The sequence below is a fragment of the Odontesthes bonariensis genome, chromosome 4 (genome assembly GCF_027942865.1).
Source record: "Odontesthes bonariensis isolate fOdoBon6 chromosome 4, fOdoBon6.hap1, whole genome shotgun sequence".
Classification (NCBI taxonomy): Eukaryota; Metazoa; Chordata; class Actinopteri; order Atheriniformes; family Atherinopsidae; genus Odontesthes; species Odontesthes bonariensis.
In genome coordinates, this window is record NC_134509.1 from 18,527,251 (window position 1) to 18,550,842 (window position 23,592).

Consider the following 23,592-nt stretch of genomic DNA (forward strand, 5'->3'; position numbering starts at 1 on the left):
AAGAACTTGGAAGGAGACAGAAAGAAATGAGTGCTGGAAACGTTTACTGTTAGCAACTGTCTTACATGTTGTGTCCACCTTAACCAATAGATACAATATGACGTCGCTCCGAAACAGCACAGGCTCCATAGCTCAGGGGTTAGAGCACTGGTCTTGTAAACCAGGGGTCGCGAGTTCAAATCTCGCTGGGGCCTGGACTCACTTTTTGATTTGTTGAGGGGAACTGTGATTAACCGCAACAAATTTAGTCCCTTAAAGAAAAAAAAAATGTCCGACTCAAAACCCAAATATTTGTGCAGAACATACCCCAGGAGCTAATATAATCTAATATTAATTAAAAAATATACAATAATGACAAAATTTAAATCGGATTATTTTTTCGTTTGTTTTTGGGATTTATTCGCTATCCAGGTGGAGTGTTTGGCTTTTGGTTCACATTTGAACCTTTTACTGTGGCTAAATTGTCATGATATCTCTAACTAAAAGCTAAATAACGTAATATACGAGGCATAGATAATGTGTATGTTATTTCTGGTGTCGTTTTATCTCTCGGTGGATATATTTCAGAAGAAATAAACTTTATTTCTTCTGAAATATATCCATTTAATAAACGATGACTCTAGCTAACAGGTTGCTAACTTCCACAGCTAGCAAGCTGCACGCTTTTGTTGGGAGGGTTTCAGTGAGCAGACATTTTATTTAATCATTTACTGTCGTAAGTACACAACTTTTAAACTTTGTTCTACTCGGCTTGGTGCCTGTAGCGGAGTTCAGAAGGAGTGAAGCTAAAAGAACATCATAACAGGACAGCATACAGTCACATTAACTGTATTCATTGTGTTTCTGCTCATGGCCGCCAGAGCCCGGATAGCTCAGTCGGTAGAGCATCAGACTTTTAATCTGAGGGTCCAGGGTTCAAGTCCCTGTTCGGGCGATAACTTTTTCCCCCTCATATAAATAATTTTGTCCCTTTTTTGTTTCACCTGATCTATTCTTTTTAAATAATACAAATAAATAAATAAAATTAACCAAAAAAAATTCTAGTGAAAATACATTCATTTACCATAATACAAAATATAGAAAATACCTTTACATAGGATATTATGTTCTAGGCTTTCAGACTTTAAACAGGACAAAAAACACATGTTAATAGTAATTAAATTACCCATGAATATGGTCACAATCTGCAAGAATATAAATAAGTATGTTATTATGTGTTCCAGATTCAACTCCCGGCTAGGGCCTTTGTATGCGTGGGTTCTCTCCAGGTACTCCGGCTCCCTCCCGCCGTCCAAAAACATGCATGTTAGGTTAATTGGTGTCTCTAAATTGTCCCTAGGAGTGAGTGTGTGTGGTTGTTCGTCTCATTTGTCTCTGTGTGGCCCTGTGTTGGACTGGCGGCCTGTCCAGGGTGTACCCCGCCTCTCGCCTGATGACTGCTGGGATTGGCTCCAGCCCCCCACGACCCGACCGACGGATTCAGCGGGTATAGAAAATGGATGGATGGATGTTATTATGTTGGTTTTATGATGAGGTTAATTTTATATGCCAATTACAAATATCAGGTCAATGCAGATGTGCTTTAGGGCACTATGGGGGGTATTTGGAGTTTATTTTTGCCCTCTGGGTGAGTCCAGTGTCTCACTAATTGCATCTCCTTTTAGAGGGTTAGGGTTACTGGGTTATGGGGAGGGACCCTTTAAGCCAAGATGCTGTCCCAACACTTGCCTGGACGTTTTACTGCCTAAACCTGGAAGAATTAAAGAAAAAAAAAGCAGAAGAAAACACTGATGAGGTTTTAATCCAAACAAAATGTGGGAAGTAAATACTGGGTGGGTCACAATGCCCCTCCAGACATTTCTATGTGTAATCAGAAGAAAAACTTCTGTCCCAGGACACAAATGATGAGATAACATTTAATGAAGTTTAAACAAACTTCTGTAAAACTGTAAAAGTTGTCCACAATCAATTCTCCGTGATATTTCTCTTGCAAAGCTGCACAACTCTTCCCCGTCTCACACTGAGACGATCTAAACTGTTCCAGTTACTGTCCGATCCAGCAGCTTATCTGTTTAAACCAAGTGAAACTAAATTAAGCTTCCGGGCCTTTGAGAAATCAGAAGCGTTTATTGAAAAATAATTCAATAAGTTAATGAAAGAACAGGCTACATATCTTAATTCTACAGTCAGTTAGTCATTGAAATCAGTCGCACACGAGTCATTGGGAGCGCAGTCTTGTCTTTGCAGGCGTCGCTGGCAGTAGTTCTCGCTGGTCGGCGTCTTCTTCCTCTGTTTAGTTTTCCAGTGAGTGATGCAAACAGCCAGCATCATAATCAGCAGCCCAGAACCCACAGCGACACAGTACCAGTGTTGGAGGAGAAACCGAGCGGAACCTGCAGGCGTGACTGAGGACACAGAGAACAAAACGAGTCTGATTGTTACATATGATAAACCGAAGTGCTGTGTTTGCTCACATATAATCACATATTTCCAGAAAACAGCCTCTCTGCAGGGCCTTTCGAGGTGTTCTCATGATGTGCTTCTAAACGGTCACATGTGCTGATTCGTACAGAGCCGAGCCAATCTCCAAAGCGTGACTGTTAACTTGTTGTCAGGGATTTGGTAGCAGTTTAGGAGCTTTGCCATCAGTGCTTCTTCAGATAAACAACACATCAAAGAAGAGCGTGCTGGCTGAGACCCAAAGATGCCTACGAACCAGATGGCTGCAGTCTCTGTCTGTCTGGTGCAGAGACGACACAACGCTGAGAGACACGTGCAGGGAAGGCCGTGATAATTCCTCCAAAAACCGAGCATGACAAGTCAAATAAAGAACAAGATCTCCCTTCCAGACCAAAACAGCAACGATTGTTACATTTGCTTTTATTTCATTACAGTTTAATTTATTTTGTAACACACATCACACATTCTTATATTTCAGGCTACAACAGAGTGAATCTTCTCCCACTTTGTAACGTTTCCTTCTCCCAACACTTGAAGATGTTCTGACACTAAGGGTGCCAAGTGATGGAGAGTTTCAGCTGTTATTTTGTCCCGTTCTTCCTGCAAACACGTCTCCAGGTGTGCAGCAGCACGGGGTGGTGGTTGTTTCAGAGTTTAGGGACAGGTCAGGACTGCAGGCAGGCCAGTCCAGCACCCGGACCCTCCTCTTCCTCAGCCATGCCTTTGGAACGTGTGCGGAATGTGCTTTTACATGGTCTGCTTGAACAATGCACGGACGTCCCTGGAACAGATGTGTTCTTGAAGGCAGCATATGTTGCTGTAAAATCTCAGTGAGCTTTTCTGCATTAATGCTGCCATCACAGAAGTGGAAATGAGCTTTGCTCATTCGGGCCCTGATCCAACCCCATACCATCCCAGAGCCTGGCTGCAGGGACTGGTTGCTGACAGCAGTCTGGATGCTCCTTTTGCTCTTTGCTCCATTTCTTCCAACAAAGATCTGGAACACTGATGGCTCTGACCACAGCACACGTTTCCACCGTGTGACGCTCCATCCCAGACGCCTCCGAGCCCAGAGAAGTGGACGCCGCCTCTGGACCAGGTTAACATCAGGCTTCTTCTCTGCACAGTAAAGTCTGTGAATGGAACTCTGGATCGTAGTGCTGGACAAAGGTTTCCCACAGTAATCCCTCGTCCATGTGCTTCTATCAGCTGTTGATGAATGAGGGTTCTTGATGCAGCGCCGTCTGAGGGATCAGAGATCACGGGGGTCCAGCTTAGGCTTGCTCCCTTGCCCTTTACACTGAAACTCCTCCAGATTCCTTGAATGCTTTAATAATGTTCTGCTCTATAGAGGGAGAAATATGCAAATACCTTCCAGTCTTTCTCTGAGGATCATTGTTTTAAACACATTTGTGGGCAAACTGGAGATCCGGTCACTTGTTTGAACAAACATTTTCTAAAATCTTTTTTCATCAATTTTTCATCTGACCTCATTAAAAGTTCTAAACTGCCACTTTCCAAACTGTTTTTGGGATGTGTTGCAAGCCTGAAACGCATAAATGGATGTGTATTATATATATAAATGAAATACAGCCAAATCATGAAATATCATGAGTTCATATTGTCTTCGGTAAAATGAGATCATTATTTTTCCATTTTGTCTAATTTGAGGTTATATGAAATAGTTTTGAATGTGACTGCCATCTAAACTGAATCTGGATTCATAATTTGCTGAAATCTAAGCGTTCGTGAAGTCTGAGCATCCATCAAACAGGTTTTACTCACAACATATGTCCATAGATGCACTTACCCTGAAGCTCGGTTCCTTTCCCAACTACTACACATGTGTTCACACTGGCAACACAGTAGTACAGGCCCAGGTCTCCCTCCTCAACTCCTGAGATCCTCAGAGCCAGGGACCGGTTTGTCAAGCTCACTGAGAACCGAGGACTGAGCCGAAACCCTGGAGGAAAACATTTCATCATGCGTATGAACTCGCACAGATCTGACCCATCACGGTAGTGTTCCTGTGATCACCTTGGACCGGCTGTCCCTCTCTGAGGCTGGTGCAGGTGACCACCGTTGGGGGGAGGTCTGGGTTCTGCTTGAGCCACGTTGTGTCGTAAAGGTAGGAGATGTTACAGACCAGAGTGACCGTTGAGCCAAACTGGACGTGTTGGACCTCTGCAGCCGGCACAAACAGCATCCAGAACTCAGTGAGGGGAATGAAACCTGAGGAGATCAAATGGACATCACCTTCATCAAAGTAGAACAGGTTTAATCTGGAAACAAGGAGTGAACCGGAACCAACATGACAGAACAACACGGTGATGAAGCCACGGGGCTTCTGGATTCATCTGCTGTCTCCCTGACCATCATGTCCTCAGTTTGGATGCCTGAAGAGTCTCAGTGGTCCCACATTTCATCCTTTTCACAGTTTTTAAGGACGCTGAGCTCCTTAAGGTTTAGAAAAGGTTCCTACCTTTCCTTGATTCATGTCTCTGGGACATCATAGTTTGTTTTCATCCTAATATGCAGTCCAGATTGATGGATCCTGCACAGGTGTATGTGATTATTTCCTGTTTTACTCAGTAGACTGGCCCAAGCTCATCATTAAGGTGGGCTCATAGGCCTGGTGCTGTCTCTGTCTCTGTCTCTGTCTCTGTCTCTGTCTCTGTCTCTGTCTCTGTCTCTGTCTCTGTCTCTGTCTCTGTCTCTGTCTCTGTACCAGGACCAGGACCAGGACCAGGAAACACTTTCACTGTCATTAGATACTGTTTTCAAGCTGTAATTTTTCACACAAGTAGAACGTTTTTGTTTCAGAAGGACTCCAGAAGTTTTCCCATCTTAATTCTCCATCATCCATCAAACTGTGTTTCTCCATTTTTAAGCTCAGCCTTCTTTCTTTATTTGACTGTAAAACGAATAGCTGCAGCTCAGAAATGTCCTCTCAGACACAACATGTGAAGGTAATTTATACTTTCACTCATGGGAAGATTCCCCTGCTACTGACAGGCATGATCAGCACTATTTAACTCTATTTTAACTCCTTTTTGCAAAGTCTGGAATGTAACTTATGTTCATTGAAATGGAAAAGCTCTTTGATATTTTAGTAAGACTGTAATTCATGGCAGGCGGTTTTTTCTGTGGCTGTTCACAGAGCCTCCTCCACAGCCTCTGGTGTCTCTCGTGGATCTAATTCATTTACTTTCCTAGAGTTTCTCAGCTGGCGTCACATGTACGAATACATTTAAAGTTTGACATGATGCAGATGACACAACATTTTCTCCTGAACTTAAAACTCACGACTCAACCTGTTACCAGTTTATTTCACGTCACTTTCACGCTATTCTGTACATGTTCCAGATTTCTTTACCCTGACCATGAAACATTTATAGATCCTTTTTGAACTGTACCTGCTGTCATGTCCTTACAGTGCAGTCTGACATCTGTTAAAGTCTCATCTTGTGCACCCTTTAGCAGATTTCTTTTGTAGTGAAATCATCCAGTAATGTTTAATATTTGAAGTAATCAGCCACTACATTTACAGCTCATTCATCAAGCAGATCACATTGATCATTCTCATCCGTCCATTCACAGGAGTCAACTTTGATCTATTGTGAAGTGGAATTTCTGTCTAAATTCTTGGTCTGCTGTAAGAGTCGTGCATTACTCACACACAAGGATGGTCTTGATCCAGTAAGTCTTCATCTTGTGTCTTTATTTTTCTTTGTGCTTGATGCCCCAATGCTTCGGTTGAACACACCACATCGACTTCCTTCTGAGGGAAGTCACTGTTTCCACTGAAAGCCCACTTCTGAATTCTCCCTGTACGGACAACCTCTTTCACTTTGGCATGAGACAAGAGGTCCTTCTTATTCTTCTTTAGTTGTTAACGTGTGCTTTACTGTTTAAAGTCTTTGTTTGAGCTCAGAACTTTAATATATAAGACAATGCTTTTGTTTTACTTCTGTATTATAGTTTATCTACTCTCAGCTTTAAGGAAAATCTGTACATTTTTGTTTGCACGTTTCCAGTATTTGAACAGTTTCTGTAGTTTTATTGGTATTTTCATCTGACATATGAGGTGTTACACAAATAAAATTCAAACACTAATTTTCCACCAGTGCATCTGGTGAAAGAGGACGTCACAGGAAGCAAAAACCACAAAGTTAACAGGTATTCTGAAAGCTACTTTCACACGAGACAAAAATAGCAGCCGTCACTCTTTTGTGTGAAAAGAACAGAGACGATGGAAGAAAACATCGAGCCGAACCTACATCAGAAGCTTTGCTTGGATCTGGTGAAAGCTTATGACGTAAGCCGTTTGAAAGAGATAACATGATATGACTCGAGAGGATTCGAGAGTTTCTGTGCAACTTCCCCAGTTGCAAGAGGAAGTTGGTTAGAAAGGGATCATGGCAGAACAGTACTGACTTATCTTAATCATTACTGGTCCGCATACTTTAAGAGAAGAAATATGGTTAAAGAGACGTAACCTACATGGTACTAATACGCTGAGTTACAGATGTTTGACGGTAGAATGTGTGCAACAGATGTAATGAGACACAAACTTACATAAGAGTTCATAAACGGTCTCCCTTTGCAACTTTCACCACTTTTTATGTGTGGGGAGTCCATCTTGGATTTGAAGTCAGGTTTGGTGAGGTTCCTCTGACTTTCCGAGTTGGAAATCCATCTTTGGGAGGAGTTCCAGTTGATTTCCCCAACTGGGAACTTAGAAGTTCTGACATCTGAGCTCAAATGCACCAACTGATATGGTGCTGGGCTGTTTTGCAGTAACTCCCCACCAGCTAGTTTAGAACTGAAGAAGAAGTTCAGTTTCCCTAATTCAAGCTCCTAAAATGACCATGACCTGGGGTCCTATTGAATCGTCTCTCTGTCTTCAGAACCTTCCTCAGTAGCCGCATTCGGACAGAGCAGTTCTAAGAACGCAGTTCTAAGAACGCAGTCGTACAGAGAGGGGGATCGCAGGTGCAGGGCTCATTTAAATATGATTTGCAAATTTAAGTAGGGGCGTGGACAGGGAGGAGTCGGGTGCTCCGACATGTGCGCTCAATTCCACGTTGATTGGGATGTACAAACGAAATGTGCTTGGATTGATGCGTGCGCACAGATTCATACATCTGACGTTGGAGGGCATTTGGGTTTGAGCGTACGCCATGGTTCAGTAGGAAATCCACGCAAGTCTTTGTACATGAGGCCCCAGGATGCCAAGATAAGAGCTGGTCCAAAAACTGAAAGGAGACACAAAGGAACAAAGGAAACACCGGACCATCCTCTATGAGAGACAAGAGATAATTCCATCCCACACTTCCTTGCGGCAGCAGCTTTTATAGCGACGCTCGATTATCTTCATTCAGTCTCTGTGATTTCACTTTTCTTGATTTTTCTCTCTTTGATTCCTGAGTAATATTCTATAATATCATCAACATGATATATATGGAATAGTTTATTTTAGGAGGAAGAAACCAACGCACACCAGAAGTTTCGAGGTGCAGGTAGCGGGTACTAGTTCACTTCAAAGGGGAAGATACCGCACACTCTTGTCCATCATGCTGAATTTATTGTACAAACAACGTTTCGGCCAGTGTGGCCTTTCTCAAGTTTTTACAAAAGTTTTTACACAAGCAAAGTGAAAACACCTCTTATAAATTGTCCTCTAGTTTGTGATTGGTTGACAACAATCAGTTAATTAGTCCCATGACACCTGCCAATCAAGGTGGAGTCTCGTCACACATTATCAATCACATATGTTTACATTGGCAAATAGTGTCAAAAGGACAGGAAACAGATTTAGACAATTTATAAGTATTGAAAGAAAAAAGAAAAACATAAACATAATAATACACCAGCCCCTGTGAGTGCAAAAGATCCAAATACCAAGTGGTCTATATACAATATAGTCCCATGATGGGAAGACAAAATAATATAAAGACAATACTTGCAATGTTTAAATCAGGCCACTAGGGGCCGTCATAAAAAGCATTGTATCACCCTGTCAACCCATCAAAAGAGTCCAGACCTGCAGAGTAACAATGAGTCTAGTTAGAGAAAACATTTCAGTTCAAATTCCACATTTAAACCAAAAGGAATTAATGTCCTAAGGGAATGAATATAATAATTTTCTCTCTGAGATAGTAGACGTTCAAGGTTATATATGGAATAGTTAACATGCAAGAACGTGATCAAATTACAACATATTAAGTATCTAAAGCGATTTTTGTAGAATATTTATCTGTAGTCTCAGTGCTGCAGACCCACATCACAGCTGAGTGGTTGGATTATTGTTGCAGCTGGTTGTGTCTTTAAGGATTTTTCTGAAAATCCTCCCTTAATCCCACTACGTTTTCGACCAGGTCAGGGGAAACAGCTGAGGAAAAGAGACAGGAGGTCATTTCTTTAAACTATTTGGATGCCTGAAAATCCACACCGACATCTCTGAGCGTGGATACTTCCAGTAGGTGGCAGGAGTACAACGTCGATGCTGCCAACTGCCGTTAAATGTCAAAGAAGAAGAAGAAGAGGTGACAGAAGAAGACGCAGCACTCAGCAGTTTCCTGTTGTCCGGATGAACATGAAGGGATGCCCACACCTGTCTGTGTCGTTGTCAGTTTGTTTATGAGTGATGACAGCCTCCCCCGGTTGTGTTTAAAACCCGCTTTTCTTTAACTGTTGACCTGAGATCACCGGAGAGTGTCATCGGATGACGGCGCGCTGACAGGTGAAACGCTAGTTAGCATTAGCATGTTTCCTTTAGCTTCGTACCTGTCAAAACAGCTGTAATGACAGCTCACATTTAGTGCCGTCAGCCCTTTTTCACCACCGTGACATTGTCAGGGAGAATCGATTTACTGTTGTTGTAGCTCAGAGGTTGTTTTGCTCTCCGCCGGAGTTGGTTGGACTGTATGCTAACCTAAGAAGTGAAGATTAACGTCAGATAATGAGGAAATTATGTCTCAAATTAAACGATTGCAGCGCAGTTTTTGTTCTAATCTCAAACATTTCGTGTTAGCTGTGGCTTTTTTTTCTTCTTCTTTTATTTGGCAGGTTAGGTGCTCGTGAGGCTAACAGTGGAGAAAAGTGTTTTTTTGGATAAACATAAAATAGGAAAACCTCCCTAAATACCGAGAGGTTTTATTATGAGTATCATAGTAGTTTGTAGTTTGGATCTGCTTTCACAGTCCATTAAAGTAAAGAAAAAGTTAGAAGTTAAATATGTTGTGCTCTTATTTATTTACTTCTTTTTATTTCGTTAAACTTAAAGCATTAAAGGGCTGTGTTTTCAGTACAATAATGTGTCATTACGTGTTGTGTAATGTTGATTAATCACATGACAAAATGACGACGCCCATGGTAAAGAGAACGTTCAGTAACAAAAGAAACAAATCAAACACAAAGACATTCACATAAAACAGGCACAGAATGTGTTGGGATGAATTCCACCTTTTATTTAAACTGACTAAGACTTGGAGAATTGATTTTCAGTGTGCTTTGTGTGTTATGCACACTAAAAGCAGACCTGAAATAACAGCCAGTCATTTGAGCTTAATATGGTCTGAAGCACCAGTCCAGTAGTGCTGCTACATCATCACATGGTTACGTTTCACTATGGGCTTTATAGAGCAACAGTAATGGATGTTTGTCTCAGCCAGAGAAGACAATCCTTCTTTCTCATAAAAGATGCAGTTATGAATGTTACAGGAAACCCCAGAAATGAACCTGAGCACAGAAGTATAGAGAGTGGAAGCAGAAGCATGTCTGAAAGTAATCATATGAGGCTTTAAATGTCGTGGCTGCAAGGAATTGTGGGACAGAGTAATCTGTTTTCCTTTCATGAGGGATGCTCTGTTGTTTCCTGTTCTGAAGGCGATAATAACATTCAGAGAATTCGAGTGCACCACCTCGCCACAGGGGTCCCCCAAGGTTCAGTACTGGGACCTCTTCTCTTTTCCATTTCCACCACCTCACTGGGCCAGATCATCAAACCACGTGGCTTCTCATACCAATGCTGACGATACCCAGCTCCATCTGTCTGTCCCAGCTGACGACCATACGGTCTCAGCACGAATTTCAGACTGTTTAGTGATGGATCTACAGTTGCAGATTTGTCACAGAGAAGAAGAAATATAATTTAAAACATTATGAGGAAAATCGGGCTGAAAGCAACACAGCTGCTGGAGTTTAAAACGGGAAGGACAGCAGTCAGAAAATGAGGAACATGTAGATGAGTTAAGATCATGAGGAGGTCTGAAGATGACGGCAGGTTTATCCTGTTAAATGAACTCTTATTTTTGTTAATTATCACGCTGCTTCTACATTTCGTCTCAGTTTTTGTTCCATATGTAATGACACACTGTAATGTGTCACATGTACATCTGAGGTTGGATTTACCTCATTATAAGACCTGCCAAGGACCTCATACAGGAGGCCATACTGAAGGAGAACTTTCCTTTTCACGTGGCTGTAGCTTGGGAGCTGAAGTTGTACTTGTTGTACAGCAGTCAGACATTCCTCAGTCAGGTGAAAGTGTTCTTTAGCCCCTCATTAAACCTCTGACTGCCCCCAATCTGTTTCAGGATGGCAGGAGTGTTTGACATCGACTTGGAGACTGAGGACATCAGTGACACAGAGGTTGGTGAATACACTGAAGCTCTGGCTTTAGAGTCAGTTTGATCACCTTTCTGTGGTTCTACTGGGAGATTCTTCTTTAACGTCTCTGGTTTGTTATTTCCATCTGCAGGAGGATGACTGTGACTTCACTTTGACAGAACCTGAGAAGTAAGTTTAGTTCAAAACAAAGTGGACGTTGATAACTTGAATGAATAATTCCAGTGGGGGTTTTCCCTCCCCCACAGCACTGAAACTGCACTAAAAAGAAATCCCTGATGACCTTATCGTGGCGGCTGATTACAGTTCACTTGATTGAGTGCGACCTTTGACACCACATCCCACACTATTCCCCTCAACAGATTTATCTCCATTGGCACCACTCATACCCTTTTAGACTGGTTTCAATCTTACCTCTCACCTTCCTGGCTCTTCTTTAATACCACAGGTGTGCCCCAGGGCTCCATCCTTGGGCCCCTTCTTTTCATCATTTACCTCATCCCCTTGGCAATATTTTCACCTTCCTTCCTCACGAGTGTCTCAATGAATTAAAATCCTGTTTTTTCTTAAATTTCCTTAAACTAAGCAGCAATAAAACAGAATTTCTTCTAACTGGTACCAAATCCAAACGATCCGAAGCTGCCAGTTTGACAACTCAGGAGTCTGGGTGTCATCCTTGATGATCCAATCCCACGTCGGTAGCATCCCTCGGTCTGCATATTTCCATCTACGCAACATTAGTTGCCTAAGTCCCTTACTCACCCCCCGCACCACCACCACCACCACCCTTGTTCATACCCTAGTCACTTCCCGAATCGACTACTTCAGATCCCTTCTTTTTGGTCTCACTCACAAATCCCTCAATAAGCTTAATCTCGTTCAGAATACTGCAGCTTGTATTGCTCAGCAGCAGCTTTACTGGCTCCCAGAAAAGTTCCGTATCAAATTTAAAATCCTGTTTTTACACATTTACGTCCGTCCATAACCTCGCTCCTCCACGTCTGAACTCGCCCACGTTGCTCCATCAGATCCTGGAACTCCTTACCACCGTCAAGACTCCAGACTCACCTGTTCAAAAGAGCATTTTATTTCCTCTGTTTGTCTTGAAATAAAACAAAATATTATTGCTGTTCTTCTTATTTTCCCTGCTGCTGTTCCTCTGGATCGTTCTCCCTCCAGTGTTCAGACGGAGGAGGTGGAGCTGACCAGTGAAAGTGTCAACAGGGACAGTGAGAGAGTTGGACCTGACTGCTTTGAGCTTCTCACTGTCCTGGGAAAAGGAGCATATGGCAAGGTGTGTTTGTCTGTGCACTGTAGCGTGTGCAGTGGTCGGTACAGTTTTTAACATGACAGCTCTCTTGTCCTCAGAATCCTGCAGCTTAGTGTAAAGTAATCTACTTCTAATACACCCGTCTCCTCCTTTCTTGAAGGTGTTCCAGGTGAGGAAGGTTCAAGGTGGCCAAACTGGAAAAATATTTGCTATGAAGGTCTTAAAAAAGGTACTTTAATGTTCCACCATCTGCCTCTCTCTGTTGCATTCCCCTTGTTCCTCGCCCCTTTCCTCCCTCAGCGTCTCACTGTGTCCATGAATATCTGACTGTGTTGTAGGCTAAGATAGTTTGTAATGCTAAAGACACGGCGCACACGCGAGCAGAGCGGGAGATCCTGGAGACGGTGAGGCACCCGTTCATCGTGGACCTGCTGTACGCCTTCCAGACCGGAGGAAAGCTCTACCTCATCCTGGAGTGTCTGAGCGGTAAGGTGGAAGGAGGGCCGATGGATAGCATGAATGCGTGTTTATCATGAAAGGATAGCGGTCTCTGAGCTGTTGCTGTTTATCACCAGGAGGGGAGCTGTTCATGCAGCTGGAGAAGGAAGGCATCTTCATGGAGGACACGGCCTGGTAAGGTCCTGCCGTGGTTTTGAGTTTGCACAGCGTTAAACGCAGTGATGACTTAAATACATTCTGCATGTGTTTAGTTTCTACCTGGGGGAGATCACATTGGCCCTGGGTCACCTCCACTCAAATGGGATCATCTACAGAGACCTGAAACCTGAAAACATCATGCTCAGTCACCAAGGTAACACAGCACACACTCTGTACAGAAACAGGATCACTAACATGAGGAAACTTTTACATAAAAAGATAAGAACATCAGAGAGGGCTGAGAAATGATTCGTGTCTGTCTGACACATTGTGGGACTGGGACTGGAACCATCTGTCCATTTTGTACCGTCACTTCAATCAGAGCTGCTCAGACCTCCCTTTCCTCCTCCAGCTCCTCCTGAGGCAGCAGTTTTTTAAAGAAGGTACTAAAGTAGGTATTTTTAATAAGGTCCCACCTTTAAAGGTTTTAAACTTTTTAAAGTGCATTGATGTGAACAAACTTATTTAATGTATTTATTTATAAATTTCATTGTTGATATTTAGTGTCAAGTGCAATGTATTACCTGTATTAGCCATGAAATAGCCATAGCTGCTTAACTGGCTTTAAACGAAAACAAACAAACAAACCTGCAAAGTGGAGTACTTTGGCCAATCGGAGGACTGGGATTGGGCCTTAAACTCTTCCACTTGAGCAACTATCAAAAGAAAATGTGTCTATCAAAGTTATGGCAGAGTAACACTCAGTGTGAATGACATCCGTCCTCATTCCTGTTGCACGAGGACTTCCTGGCCTGCAGTTTCAGGCTCCTATCGGGACGCAGTCCTATGTTTTAAAGCCCACACAGCACACGTAGGCTGAGCCGACCAGCAGATGTGTCTGTTATTGAAATCTAATGTAGTTTGATGTTTTGTGTGTTTTAAGGACACATCAAGCTGACGGACTTCGGCCTCTGTAAGGAGTCGATCCACGATGGGAGCGTCACGCACACGTTCTGTGGCACCATCGAGTACATGTGGGTACCTAAACACACACACATCGTGTTCATTACATCCCTGTTCACAGAGTAATTCTTTGCTAAGTTTCCTGCTCGTTCTTGTGCTTCTTCTCTGGAGCTTTCACTTTCTGGCTGCATGTTTTCTTTCTGTGCGTCTTCTTCCCGTCCAGGGCTCCAGAGATCCTGACCAGGTCAGGTCACAACAGAGCCGTGGACTGGTGGAGCCTCGGGGCACTGATGTACGACATGATGACTGGATCGGTAAGCTTTTTTGTGATGTCTCTAGAATGAGATCCACAGGGACCGCCCCCTGCTTAGGATCCGCTTCTTTTGCTCTGTATCTAAACCTTATAAACCTTTTATAATAGCTGATGGTTGGAAACGAGCTGTGAGTCACAGAACAGGGTCCATAGCTGAGATCATCCTCTGTGATGTTGTGTCTTCCAACCCTGAATCCTTCTTAATCTGTAGATTATTTCTTTGGATTCAATCTGAACATTTTACACCTTGAAATATCCAGAAGGAAAGTATTAATTAACGAGGGGGGGGGGGGGGGGGGGGGGGTCTGACTTATGGAGGCGTAATGGTAAAGAAGTCAGAAACTCCACTAAAATAACTCGTATGAAATGTTCTTATCAATCAAGTTCTGGTCCAGACGTGTGGAGTGAAGCTGCACCAGCTGAAAAGTGTGAATCTATCTGCATGCAGATAGAAAAGCAGTTCCAGCTCTCACACAGTCGTTATGTTCTATCCATTTAACAAAGTAAACTTCTGTGTTTACTCCTCTAACAGAGTCGGGGCTTCCACTGTGAATAAGTCACTGCTGTAATGACAGAAAACACTCCAGAGATTTCCCGGCCTGTAATCGTATCGATGTCTGGCTCAGACGAAGTTATTCATCTCAGTTGTTGTCTCCACTGCAGGCTCGTTATCGTTCACAAATATTTATGAGGCGCTCGTTGGCCTTATGGGACATATCTGGGTGAACAGAGACTTTAAAAGGGAACTTTACCTGGAAGGTGTGGGTGTGAACGGTTTTATAAACGGCTTCAGATGCGCCCGTGATGTCAGACTTCTGCAGGTTGAATTAAAGACAGATGGGGATAGGGTGAGAAAACATCTGTCGGTGAGTGTGGAGGCTGTGCTGTTTATCCTGATTTTTATCAGTGATTCATTGTTTCCAAGCTGCGTCTGCTGTCAGATGTGTGTCCATTTCACACACTCCTGCGGTTTCTGCCACATTCAGAAGATGTGAAACAGAAAAGGTAAAAATCTATAAAACTTCCAGTAATGTTTTGCACATTTGGGGGGAAAAAGGAAAAGAGCTTTTTGGATCTCGTCAAAGATTAAAAGGGCTGGGGCGGTCGGTGGCGTAGTGGGTTAAGCAGCCGCCCCATGTACAGAGGCTACAGTCCTCGCTGCAGCTGGCCCCGGTTCGAGTCCCGCACCGAGCGGCCCTGTGCTGCGTGTCTTCCCCATCTCTCTGCCCCCTGCTTCCTGTCTCTCTCAAACTGTCTATCCATATCATTTATGAACATCTTCTTACCCCCTGCTGCGTCCTGTGAGCCGAGTTCCGGCCTCGTTTTGGAGTGACGAAGGTAGTCCGGCTAGTTGGCTGGGGCCACAAAAATAAAGCGTTTTGCTTCTCAAAACAATATGCGTTCAAAAGAGTAATACATTTGCATCACAAAATCGTTCTCCAGGAAAAAGTCAGACCTCACAGTCGCTTGGCGCTATTTTCTCTCCCTTCGTATCACTGCGTGCTGCCGCCTGCCGACAGCCGCGCCTGTTACAGTGTTTACTGCACGGAAGCAGGAGACTGCTCGGTCTGCACAGTTTACACAGCACGCAGTGATACGAAGGGAGAGAAAATAGCGCCAAGCGACTGTGAGGTCTGACTTTTTCCTGGTGAAACGAGGCTGGAACTCGGCTCACAGGACGCAGCAGGGCGTAAGAAAATGTTCATAAATGATATTGCTATTATGGGATGTCATACAGCTTCATGTCAAAAGAGGCGAACTATCCCTTTAACAATGAGGCACAGCTGCTGCAACAGCAAAAGTTGTTTTGACCCGGATCATGTGGTCAAAGAAGAGTGACGTCTTTGTTGTTTTAAATCTGACGTTGAATCTGGAATATTTCTCTCTGAACAGGACATCAGGTCCGTGCCGATAAGTTCTGAAACTGTCGGCGCAGTTTCACCCACACAACCGGACTCTCCCGAAGGCGCCGTTTCCGATTTAAATCCCAGCCCGAGTTTGTGGTCTGACACCTGCTGCTTCCTCCTCTGGTGACACCATGCAGCCCAGCTTATTCACTTGAAACCATCACTTTAAACATGTCTGATTACTTTCTGTGGGTTTCTAAACGATTGCTTCAGATTTGCTGTGGAGGGGGTCGCTCTGCCTCAAAATGAGGCGTCGGTTAAAGGAGCTGCTGTCCTGCCGGAGTCGTTCTGATCACCAGTTGGTGACCGCTGACTCTTCTGTGCTCTTCCATCAGCCTCCATTTACAGCTGAAAACAGGAAGAAGACTATCGATAAGATCTTGAAGTGTAAAATCAACCTACCGCCATATCTGACAATCGATGCCAGGGACCTCATCAAAAAGGTGTGTCACACACTTGCATAAACACACACACACACACACGCCTGCAGGGAATATAACCTGAACAATAAAACCAGTGTGTGTAAGTGATCAGTACTGCTGGCTGCTTCCACTGTGATTTATCTGGACACACACAGTGTTTGTCATAAATCACGGCTGCCTTGTGCATCTGTGATTAATAATCACGTGCAGCTTCAGTATATCTGGGGCTCTCTCACATTGCTTCAGCAGCCGACCATCCGCCCGCTCGGCCTGCAGTAGAGGCTCCACCGCTGCTCCAACATTAACGTGCATGTTTCACGGCGGCTGCATGGAGTCCAGATCAGCTGGAGCCGGCTCATGTTGCAGCTTTTGTCCGTGCGAGGCTCCTCATTGGGCCTTCGGTTGAACCGCCCCTTGTTGTGTTTGCTGTGTTTTTGTCTTCCCAACAATCATCTTTGGGGGTTTTTGTTTGAGCAGCTAAAAATAGGCTTCTGACCACTAACCAACACAAAACCAGCTGAATCTCTGAGAGCATGAATGTGCTGCCAGATGTGCTTTATGATGTGAGCCCTCAGTGGGAGCAGGCTCATCACGGCCTCCTTCCAGCATGACTCAGAACTGTGTTGTTAACACCATTAATCGAGCTGTGTTGAACGTTATCTTCCACAGAGGAGCATGGACTCTCCGCCTTTTACCTTTACAGCATGAAAAGCTTCCTGCTGTCTAAGATTATCACTTCAAACCTGAAAATATGACTTCAGTTGCGTGCTTATTGTATCTCACTGTAAAAACAGACTTAATTAGATCATTATCTAATCAACCTGACACATGCTCCTTCTATCTGTTTCCAGCTGCTGAAGAAGAATCCGTCCCAAAGACTCGGCTCCAGTAAAGCCGACTCTGCTGATATTCAGGTAACCCACCTGCTGTCAGCATGCACCAGCACACATGTTGTGTGTGTTTTACTGAAAACGAGTGAACAAACGCTTTGTTTGTGGCGGGAGTTTAGCTGGGATCCACATCCTGGGACCTTTTCTCTGTCCTGACCTGCAGCAGCAGACAGCAGCAGATGTTCTGCATGAAACAAAGTGTGTCGGGAAATAACTGAAAGAAGCAAATTAAATGAACAAAATGAGCAAACAAACTTTCATTTGGAGGTTGAAACGAGGGGAAGCCATACATTTTTGTCTGTCTGTGGTCACTGAGGTGCTCTGCAGGGTGCTGTACATCTGGGACAAATGACCTCGTGCACAGATCTTAGTGAGAAGTGTGCACGGACGCTTAAAGGATCTACGTTAACAGCAAAGCCACACATTCTTCTGTGATACAACGGATCTAAATGAGTCTTTTTTTAATTTTTTTATTCCTCTGAAGAAACATCCGTTCTTCAGACACATCCACTGGGACGACCTGCTGGACAAGAGAGTGGAGCCGCCGTATAAGCCTCAGCTGGTGGGTCACCTCGGGTCGTCACGTCCCGTCTTCAGTTCACGCCATGCGTCTCATCTCTGTGAATACCATAAAACAGGCTTGTGTGTTTTTCTCTGACTGCCTCATTTCTTCCTGGTGCTCATTCCAGCATTCGGACGAGGATGTGAGCCAGTTCGACACCAGGTTCACCCGACAGACACCGGTGGACAGTCCAGACGACTCCACGCTCAGCCACAGCGCCGAGCTCGCCTTCGCTGTGAGACGCTGCTCCTCCTTCTTCTTTAGGTTCAGGCTCTGGCAGCCTGGAGAGGAAACCTTTGGTCTCACTGATTCTTAACCATCTGTTTTATCTTTTCCACCAGGGTTTCACCTACGTGGCTCCATCGGTCCTCGAGAGCCTGAAAGAAGGCTTCTCATTCGAACCCCGATCGCGTCCTGTACGCCGTCACAACAGCAGCCCACGCACGCCCATCAGGTAACGCAATAACTTAAGGTGGTGGTTTTAAATCTCCGGCTGTAACTTCTGATGGTTTCCTGAGTTTATCTGAGCCCAGATTCTTGGATAAATGAACACGTGTTGTTGCTCATCCAAGGCTGGATTTAAACCGGATAAAGACCGTCACCTCCACACAAGGTTGTTGTCTTTATTTCTTCTAACTTTACCTTTTTTCTTTCTTTTAGTCCTTTCAGTAAATTTTCTTCTGCTGGACCCTTCAAAGCCTGCCTGGACGGAGAACAGGACCTTTTCTCTCCCACCTCCCCGCCAGCAGCTCCACCTCGGGTCCCACTGGAAAACGGAGCCGCCACTCAGCCGATCAAGACGCCGGCGAGGAACAAGAAGAAGGGACATCGGAGATAAAGAGGGAATCGGATGAACTTTTTCTGTGGTGCACAGTAAGTGTTGAGGTCTCTGAAAACCCAGAAGCATCAGAGGAAAGCTCACGTGTGCTTCTTTCCTTCTGTTTAGTGTGTTAATAGATACTGCCTGGGCATGTTGTCCCACACCTGCTGTTCATCATGATGCAGACCCCACCTGGTCAGCATGAAGCCACTTTACTCAGAAAGCTTTAGTTTGCAGCTCTAACACGTCTGCACCTGGAGTTCTGTCACATTATGGCTCTGATTCACACATTTTCTATCATTTTGGTCACCGACGGCAGTGAAAGAGCCACAGTTTGTCTTCGCCAACCTGCCGTCATCGAGGTCGGCTGAATGATGGCTCGACCGGTCGCCATATTTCACCCCGTATGTGCCCGTGTGTTTAATCACAGCGAGGAAAGTCCTGATATACAGTTTTGTGTTTAATTAGTCCATCAGAGGCTGACATTTTAATTTGAGAAGCGACGAAGGATCGCTTGATTGAAGTCTAGATTCTTTTCCATTAAAGTCTGAAACTGACCTTCAGCCGTCAGGATGCCAGGTTTCCATCTTCAGGCTGAACGGCCTTAAAGAGGGAACGTTGTGCTTTTGGGATTCTTCCTTTTCCTTCTTTGTGTTGTGTTTGGGTTTTTTATGCGAAGTTATCTCCCGCAGAAGCAGCCTGAAACGCCTTGTTGTTGTTCAGTGACATCGCTGTGAAACACTCTGGTGATGAGCAAGCAAAGAAACAGCAGCTGTCTCACAATCAGCTGACCAATCAGAGCAGACCGGGCCTTTCAGGAGGCGGGGCCTTAAAGGGACGGGAGCGAGCGCGGAGCTTTTCAGTCAGAATGAGTCGCATTGAGAGAGAAATTATATTGTTTCTCAACATTAAAGCATGCAGAGCTCTTCTGATAGACCTCCGAAATATATATCAATAAGCTTTAAATCATATCTATGTGCTCTTTATAGTAGAAGTGAGCCGTTTCATGTAAAAATCTACTGAATGAGACGCTGCATCGCACATTAATTTACTGGTGAATGTCAGATTTGATTAGTTTGATAATGGACGACTTGCATATCTGCTGCCAAAGTTTTTCATGAACTCATCGTCATGTTGTTCACATGGACTAATCACACGTCAGTACAGTGCACTTAATCAGAGTTTATAACCCATCGATACAACCGTGTGTTCACATCAATCAGTTGGGCGTTCAGTCACGGCCAGCTGTTCAAAACGGTGCTCTGAGAAAACAAAAAGCTTTTATAAAAATCATATTTTGGGTTATCAACAAAAGCTATTTTTACACGAGAAGCAAACCGTGTTGGTGCGAAGGCATCACAGCTGTAACAGCTGGATCCTCTCACTGCAGCTTCTCTAAAATATGAGCCAGCAGCAAGCTTCACCGTCTTATTACAGGGAAGTCACCTCAGAGAGTGAATATGACAGGATAAATCATGAAAACAAGCTTCTCTTTGATTCAGAAACGTCTCCAAACAACCTTTAGTTTCTGTTTTTCTTCCTTGTTCTGATGCATCGATGAGACGTGCTGCTGGGAACAGAAACAGTGGCCTGAGCACCGACTGACGTCGGGAATAATGGTGACGGATCAAACTGAAGCGGCGTCATTTCACCTGCTTCTCAGAGCGAACCTTCGCTTTAAGTCTTTCACACTGAAATACCAGCGTTTAAAAACCAGTTTGTTCTGATAAAACCAGGCCCAAAGGAAGCTAAATGCAGACGAACACGAGTAAGGAGAGCCGTGAAAGTGTGGAAAGATCCAGCATCAAACCTGGTTCAGTCCACAGAGACGCTGGTTCCTGCTGGATGAACCCTGAAACTGACCCGAGCAGAACCTGCACCATCCGCACCGTGAGGCTCATGGGTCAGATTTTAAAGGATTTGACGCCTGGAATAAAAATACTTTACACAAAGCTCTCCCAAACAAACTTCCATTTTTAGTTTTAATTTATTTCTTATTATTTTTTTTAAAGAAGTCGACCTGGTTCTGTTCTGAGCAGCTGGAAACATCTTGTCACGCTTTCGCCCTCCTGCTGCAGTCTGTCGGACGCACAAACGCCACCGTATTACTGGCGTGTTTCCACACTGTTGTCATGCAGTCATGTGCATTCTTCTCCTGTATCTGCAGGAATAACGTATGAACTGTGGTAAATCCTAAAATATGCAGCTTGGCAGCAGAAACATGGTTGAATTGTGTTGTTTTCTATATTTATTTCCATAATTAATAATAGAGTGATATATATTAACAGTGTTAAAAGGACTCTTTGTCTCTGGGTTTGTACAGGAAAATAGGATTAAATAGATTATTTTTGTGATCATTGCTTACGTTTTCTCTTTGTTGTGCTCCTTCTAACAGATGAATGTATGAAGAATAAAAAGGATTTCATTGCTGAGTTCTGGTGTTCGTGTCTTACTTTGATATATGATAGAAATATGAAAGTGGAAGCATGTGAATGGAAGCTCTAACTGACCTAAAAGTCTTTAAAAACTCCTCTTTGACTCGTTAGGAGGAAGTGTCACTGACGGTTTGCAGAGCTGGTTTCAGGCTGCTGATCGACAGGAAAGTTTATTTAATCTGAAACCGCTGAGAAGTAAAGACCTGAACTCTAACTCTGAATGAGACCTTTAAACATGCATTTAAACATCATCTGTCTCTGGACAATGTTGGTGCTTTTTCCTCAAATTTAGAACACAGACTTTGACTTTATGGATTGAATTTTATTAGATTTATTTACTGTTACATGTGTGCAGATATGTAGAATATTTAAAACATTTTATTTTAACATTAATAACTTAGTCTTATCTTAGTCATTTGATCTATTATTCATGTAAATAAAAGGCACTTTGATGTTGATTCAAACATTAAACTTTTTGTGAAAGTTGAATCTTTTATGACAGAAAACATCATAAAATCATTCATTAAACCTCTTTTACATGAATTTCCACGTATTTTATGGAGTTTTGGGGTTTAAATGATTCTCAGTTTGCTGAACAGAGTCAGTTTAATATCCTTTGCATTTAAAAGTTATTATTATTATTATAATGCAGTTTTTAAATTCTAAATCACGTAACATTTGTTCTCTCCTTCAGGCCATAAAACTGACCTCTAAAGATCCAGGATGAGATGTTCATTTTCACTAATGATGATAATAGTTATGACACAAAAGCAATATAAAACAGGAAGTAATATAAATTAAGTAAAATAACAAATGTATTTCCACAGAAAACTCAATCTGGTGCATAAACAACGTGGAAATGAGGATCTATAAATATTCAGTCTCATTACATTTCATTACCTCAATAAAAATGCTTAAAAGATGTTTATTTTGTGGCTAAAATCAGCTGCAGCTCATCTGTAAACAAAGTTATATGAACCTTCACTCCTCCTGCTGCTGCTGATCAATCTAATTTACTCTGATTTATCTTAATTAGATAATGGGCGAGTTAACTCCTTATTATCGCGTTAACTCACTAATTTTTTTCATCCACGATAAATATTTTATCGCGCATTAATGCATGTTTTCTTTTTGTTGAAAAGAAAGTAATTGGCGGATCCACCAAACATGGAGAAGGGTACGGAACATTTACTCGCCCATTTTCATTTTAAAGTTCTTCCAGACGGCGGAGTCGACAGAACCAAAGTCATCTGTAAACACTGCCAAGTTGAATTATCTTCTCACCGTAGTAGTTCCAGTCTAAAATATCACTTAAAGGCAAAACACACAACTGATACCAGCTAGTCATTCAAGGAAACAGACAGTGGAGCGAGGCTTCTATATAAAAACTACAGAAAGATGCTGATGTTAAAAGTGTGTTTGCACAACAAATGTTATGGCACTTTCATTTATATGGCAGCACATTTAAAACAAAACTAAATGCTTAAAGCTATACACTACTTTTTAATTCATTTTTGGATTTTGCGTACAAATGCGATTAATCGTGATTAATCAGGGAAATCATGTGATTAATTAGATTAAACATTTTAATCGTTGCCCAGCCCTAAATAATAAACACGCTGTCAGTCTTATTATTCTAATACCTTCTTCCTGCTGGTTTGAGCGCTGCTCGTTTCTCCTGATCAACACATGCCTGGAGGGTCCAGAGACGCTAACACAACTGTGTTTAAAAGGCTTTTACAGACCACAGCGACTTTAACGATGACTCAGGGCCCGCAGAAAACAAAACAACTCACACATGTTCTTCATTTTCACTCTGAAACAAATCCAAGCTTTGAAACGCTTGTGTGAGTTTGGGTATTTATTATCTGCTCAGTTTTAACTCAGCTTTCCCAATCTGTTCTCCTCACACAGGCAGCGATGGAAATGGAGCAATTCCCTCTGCAGCCCTTTGCTGCTGTGCAAAGAACTGCATGAAATTAGAAACATATACTCTATAGGAGGGCCTTTATTGTGAATTAGAGCCTCTGATCTTCATATTGTGCTGGATTCATGACTGAAAACAGCAGGGATGCATCACAACATCTCTAACGTGCTTTGCTGCCATTCTCTTTCCTGTTTGTCACTAACATGTGGCGTCTTACTGATATTCTGTCCCTCACTCGGGTGGCTGTTCGCTCTCTGCTGTCGCTGCTCCTGATTGCGAGATAACCTTTATTCGCTGAATCACTGATTCAACCTCCGCAGCTGGACTTGTGTGCAGATAAGAGCTGCTCTTGTATATGATGCTTCCAGCAGACACAGAAAGAAAACTTTCTGCCT

At 43.2% G+C, this 23,592-nt stretch overlaps 1 protein-coding gene and 2 non-coding genes across 3 annotated transcripts; all 3 read left to right on the top strand.

Moving 5' to 3' along the window:
• Positions 1-121: 121 nt before the first annotated feature.
• On the top strand, positions 122-194 carry trnat-ugu (transfer RNA threonine (anticodon UGU)). Its single transcript has one exon. It is a non-coding gene; the product is annotated as a tRNA-Thr (tRNA).
• A 667-nt stretch (positions 195-861) lies between these two features.
• On the top strand, positions 862-934 carry trnak-uuu (transfer RNA lysine (anticodon UUU)). The gene has a single exon. It is a non-coding gene; the product is annotated as a tRNA-Lys (tRNA).
• An 8,062-nt stretch (positions 935-8,996) lies between these two features.
• On the top strand, positions 8,997-21,261 carry LOC142378609 (ribosomal protein S6 kinase beta-2-like). Its single transcript, XM_075463317.1, has 16 exons — positions 8,997-9,205; positions 11,061-11,115; positions 11,225-11,262; positions 12,271-12,385; positions 12,522-12,590; positions 12,700-12,847; positions 12,937-12,994; positions 13,072-13,172; positions 13,902-13,992; positions 14,145-14,235; positions 16,477-16,584; positions 17,415-17,477; positions 17,938-18,015; positions 18,143-18,250; positions 18,357-18,469; positions 18,676-21,261. Exons 2-16 carry the CDS (start codon positions 11,062-11,064, stop codon positions 18,851-18,853), a joined length of 1,413 nt encoding a protein of 470 aa, XP_075319432.1. The 5' UTR covers positions 8,997-9,205; position 11,061; the 3' UTR covers positions 18,854-21,261.
• The last annotated feature ends 2,331 nt before the right edge of the window (positions 21,262-23,592 follow it).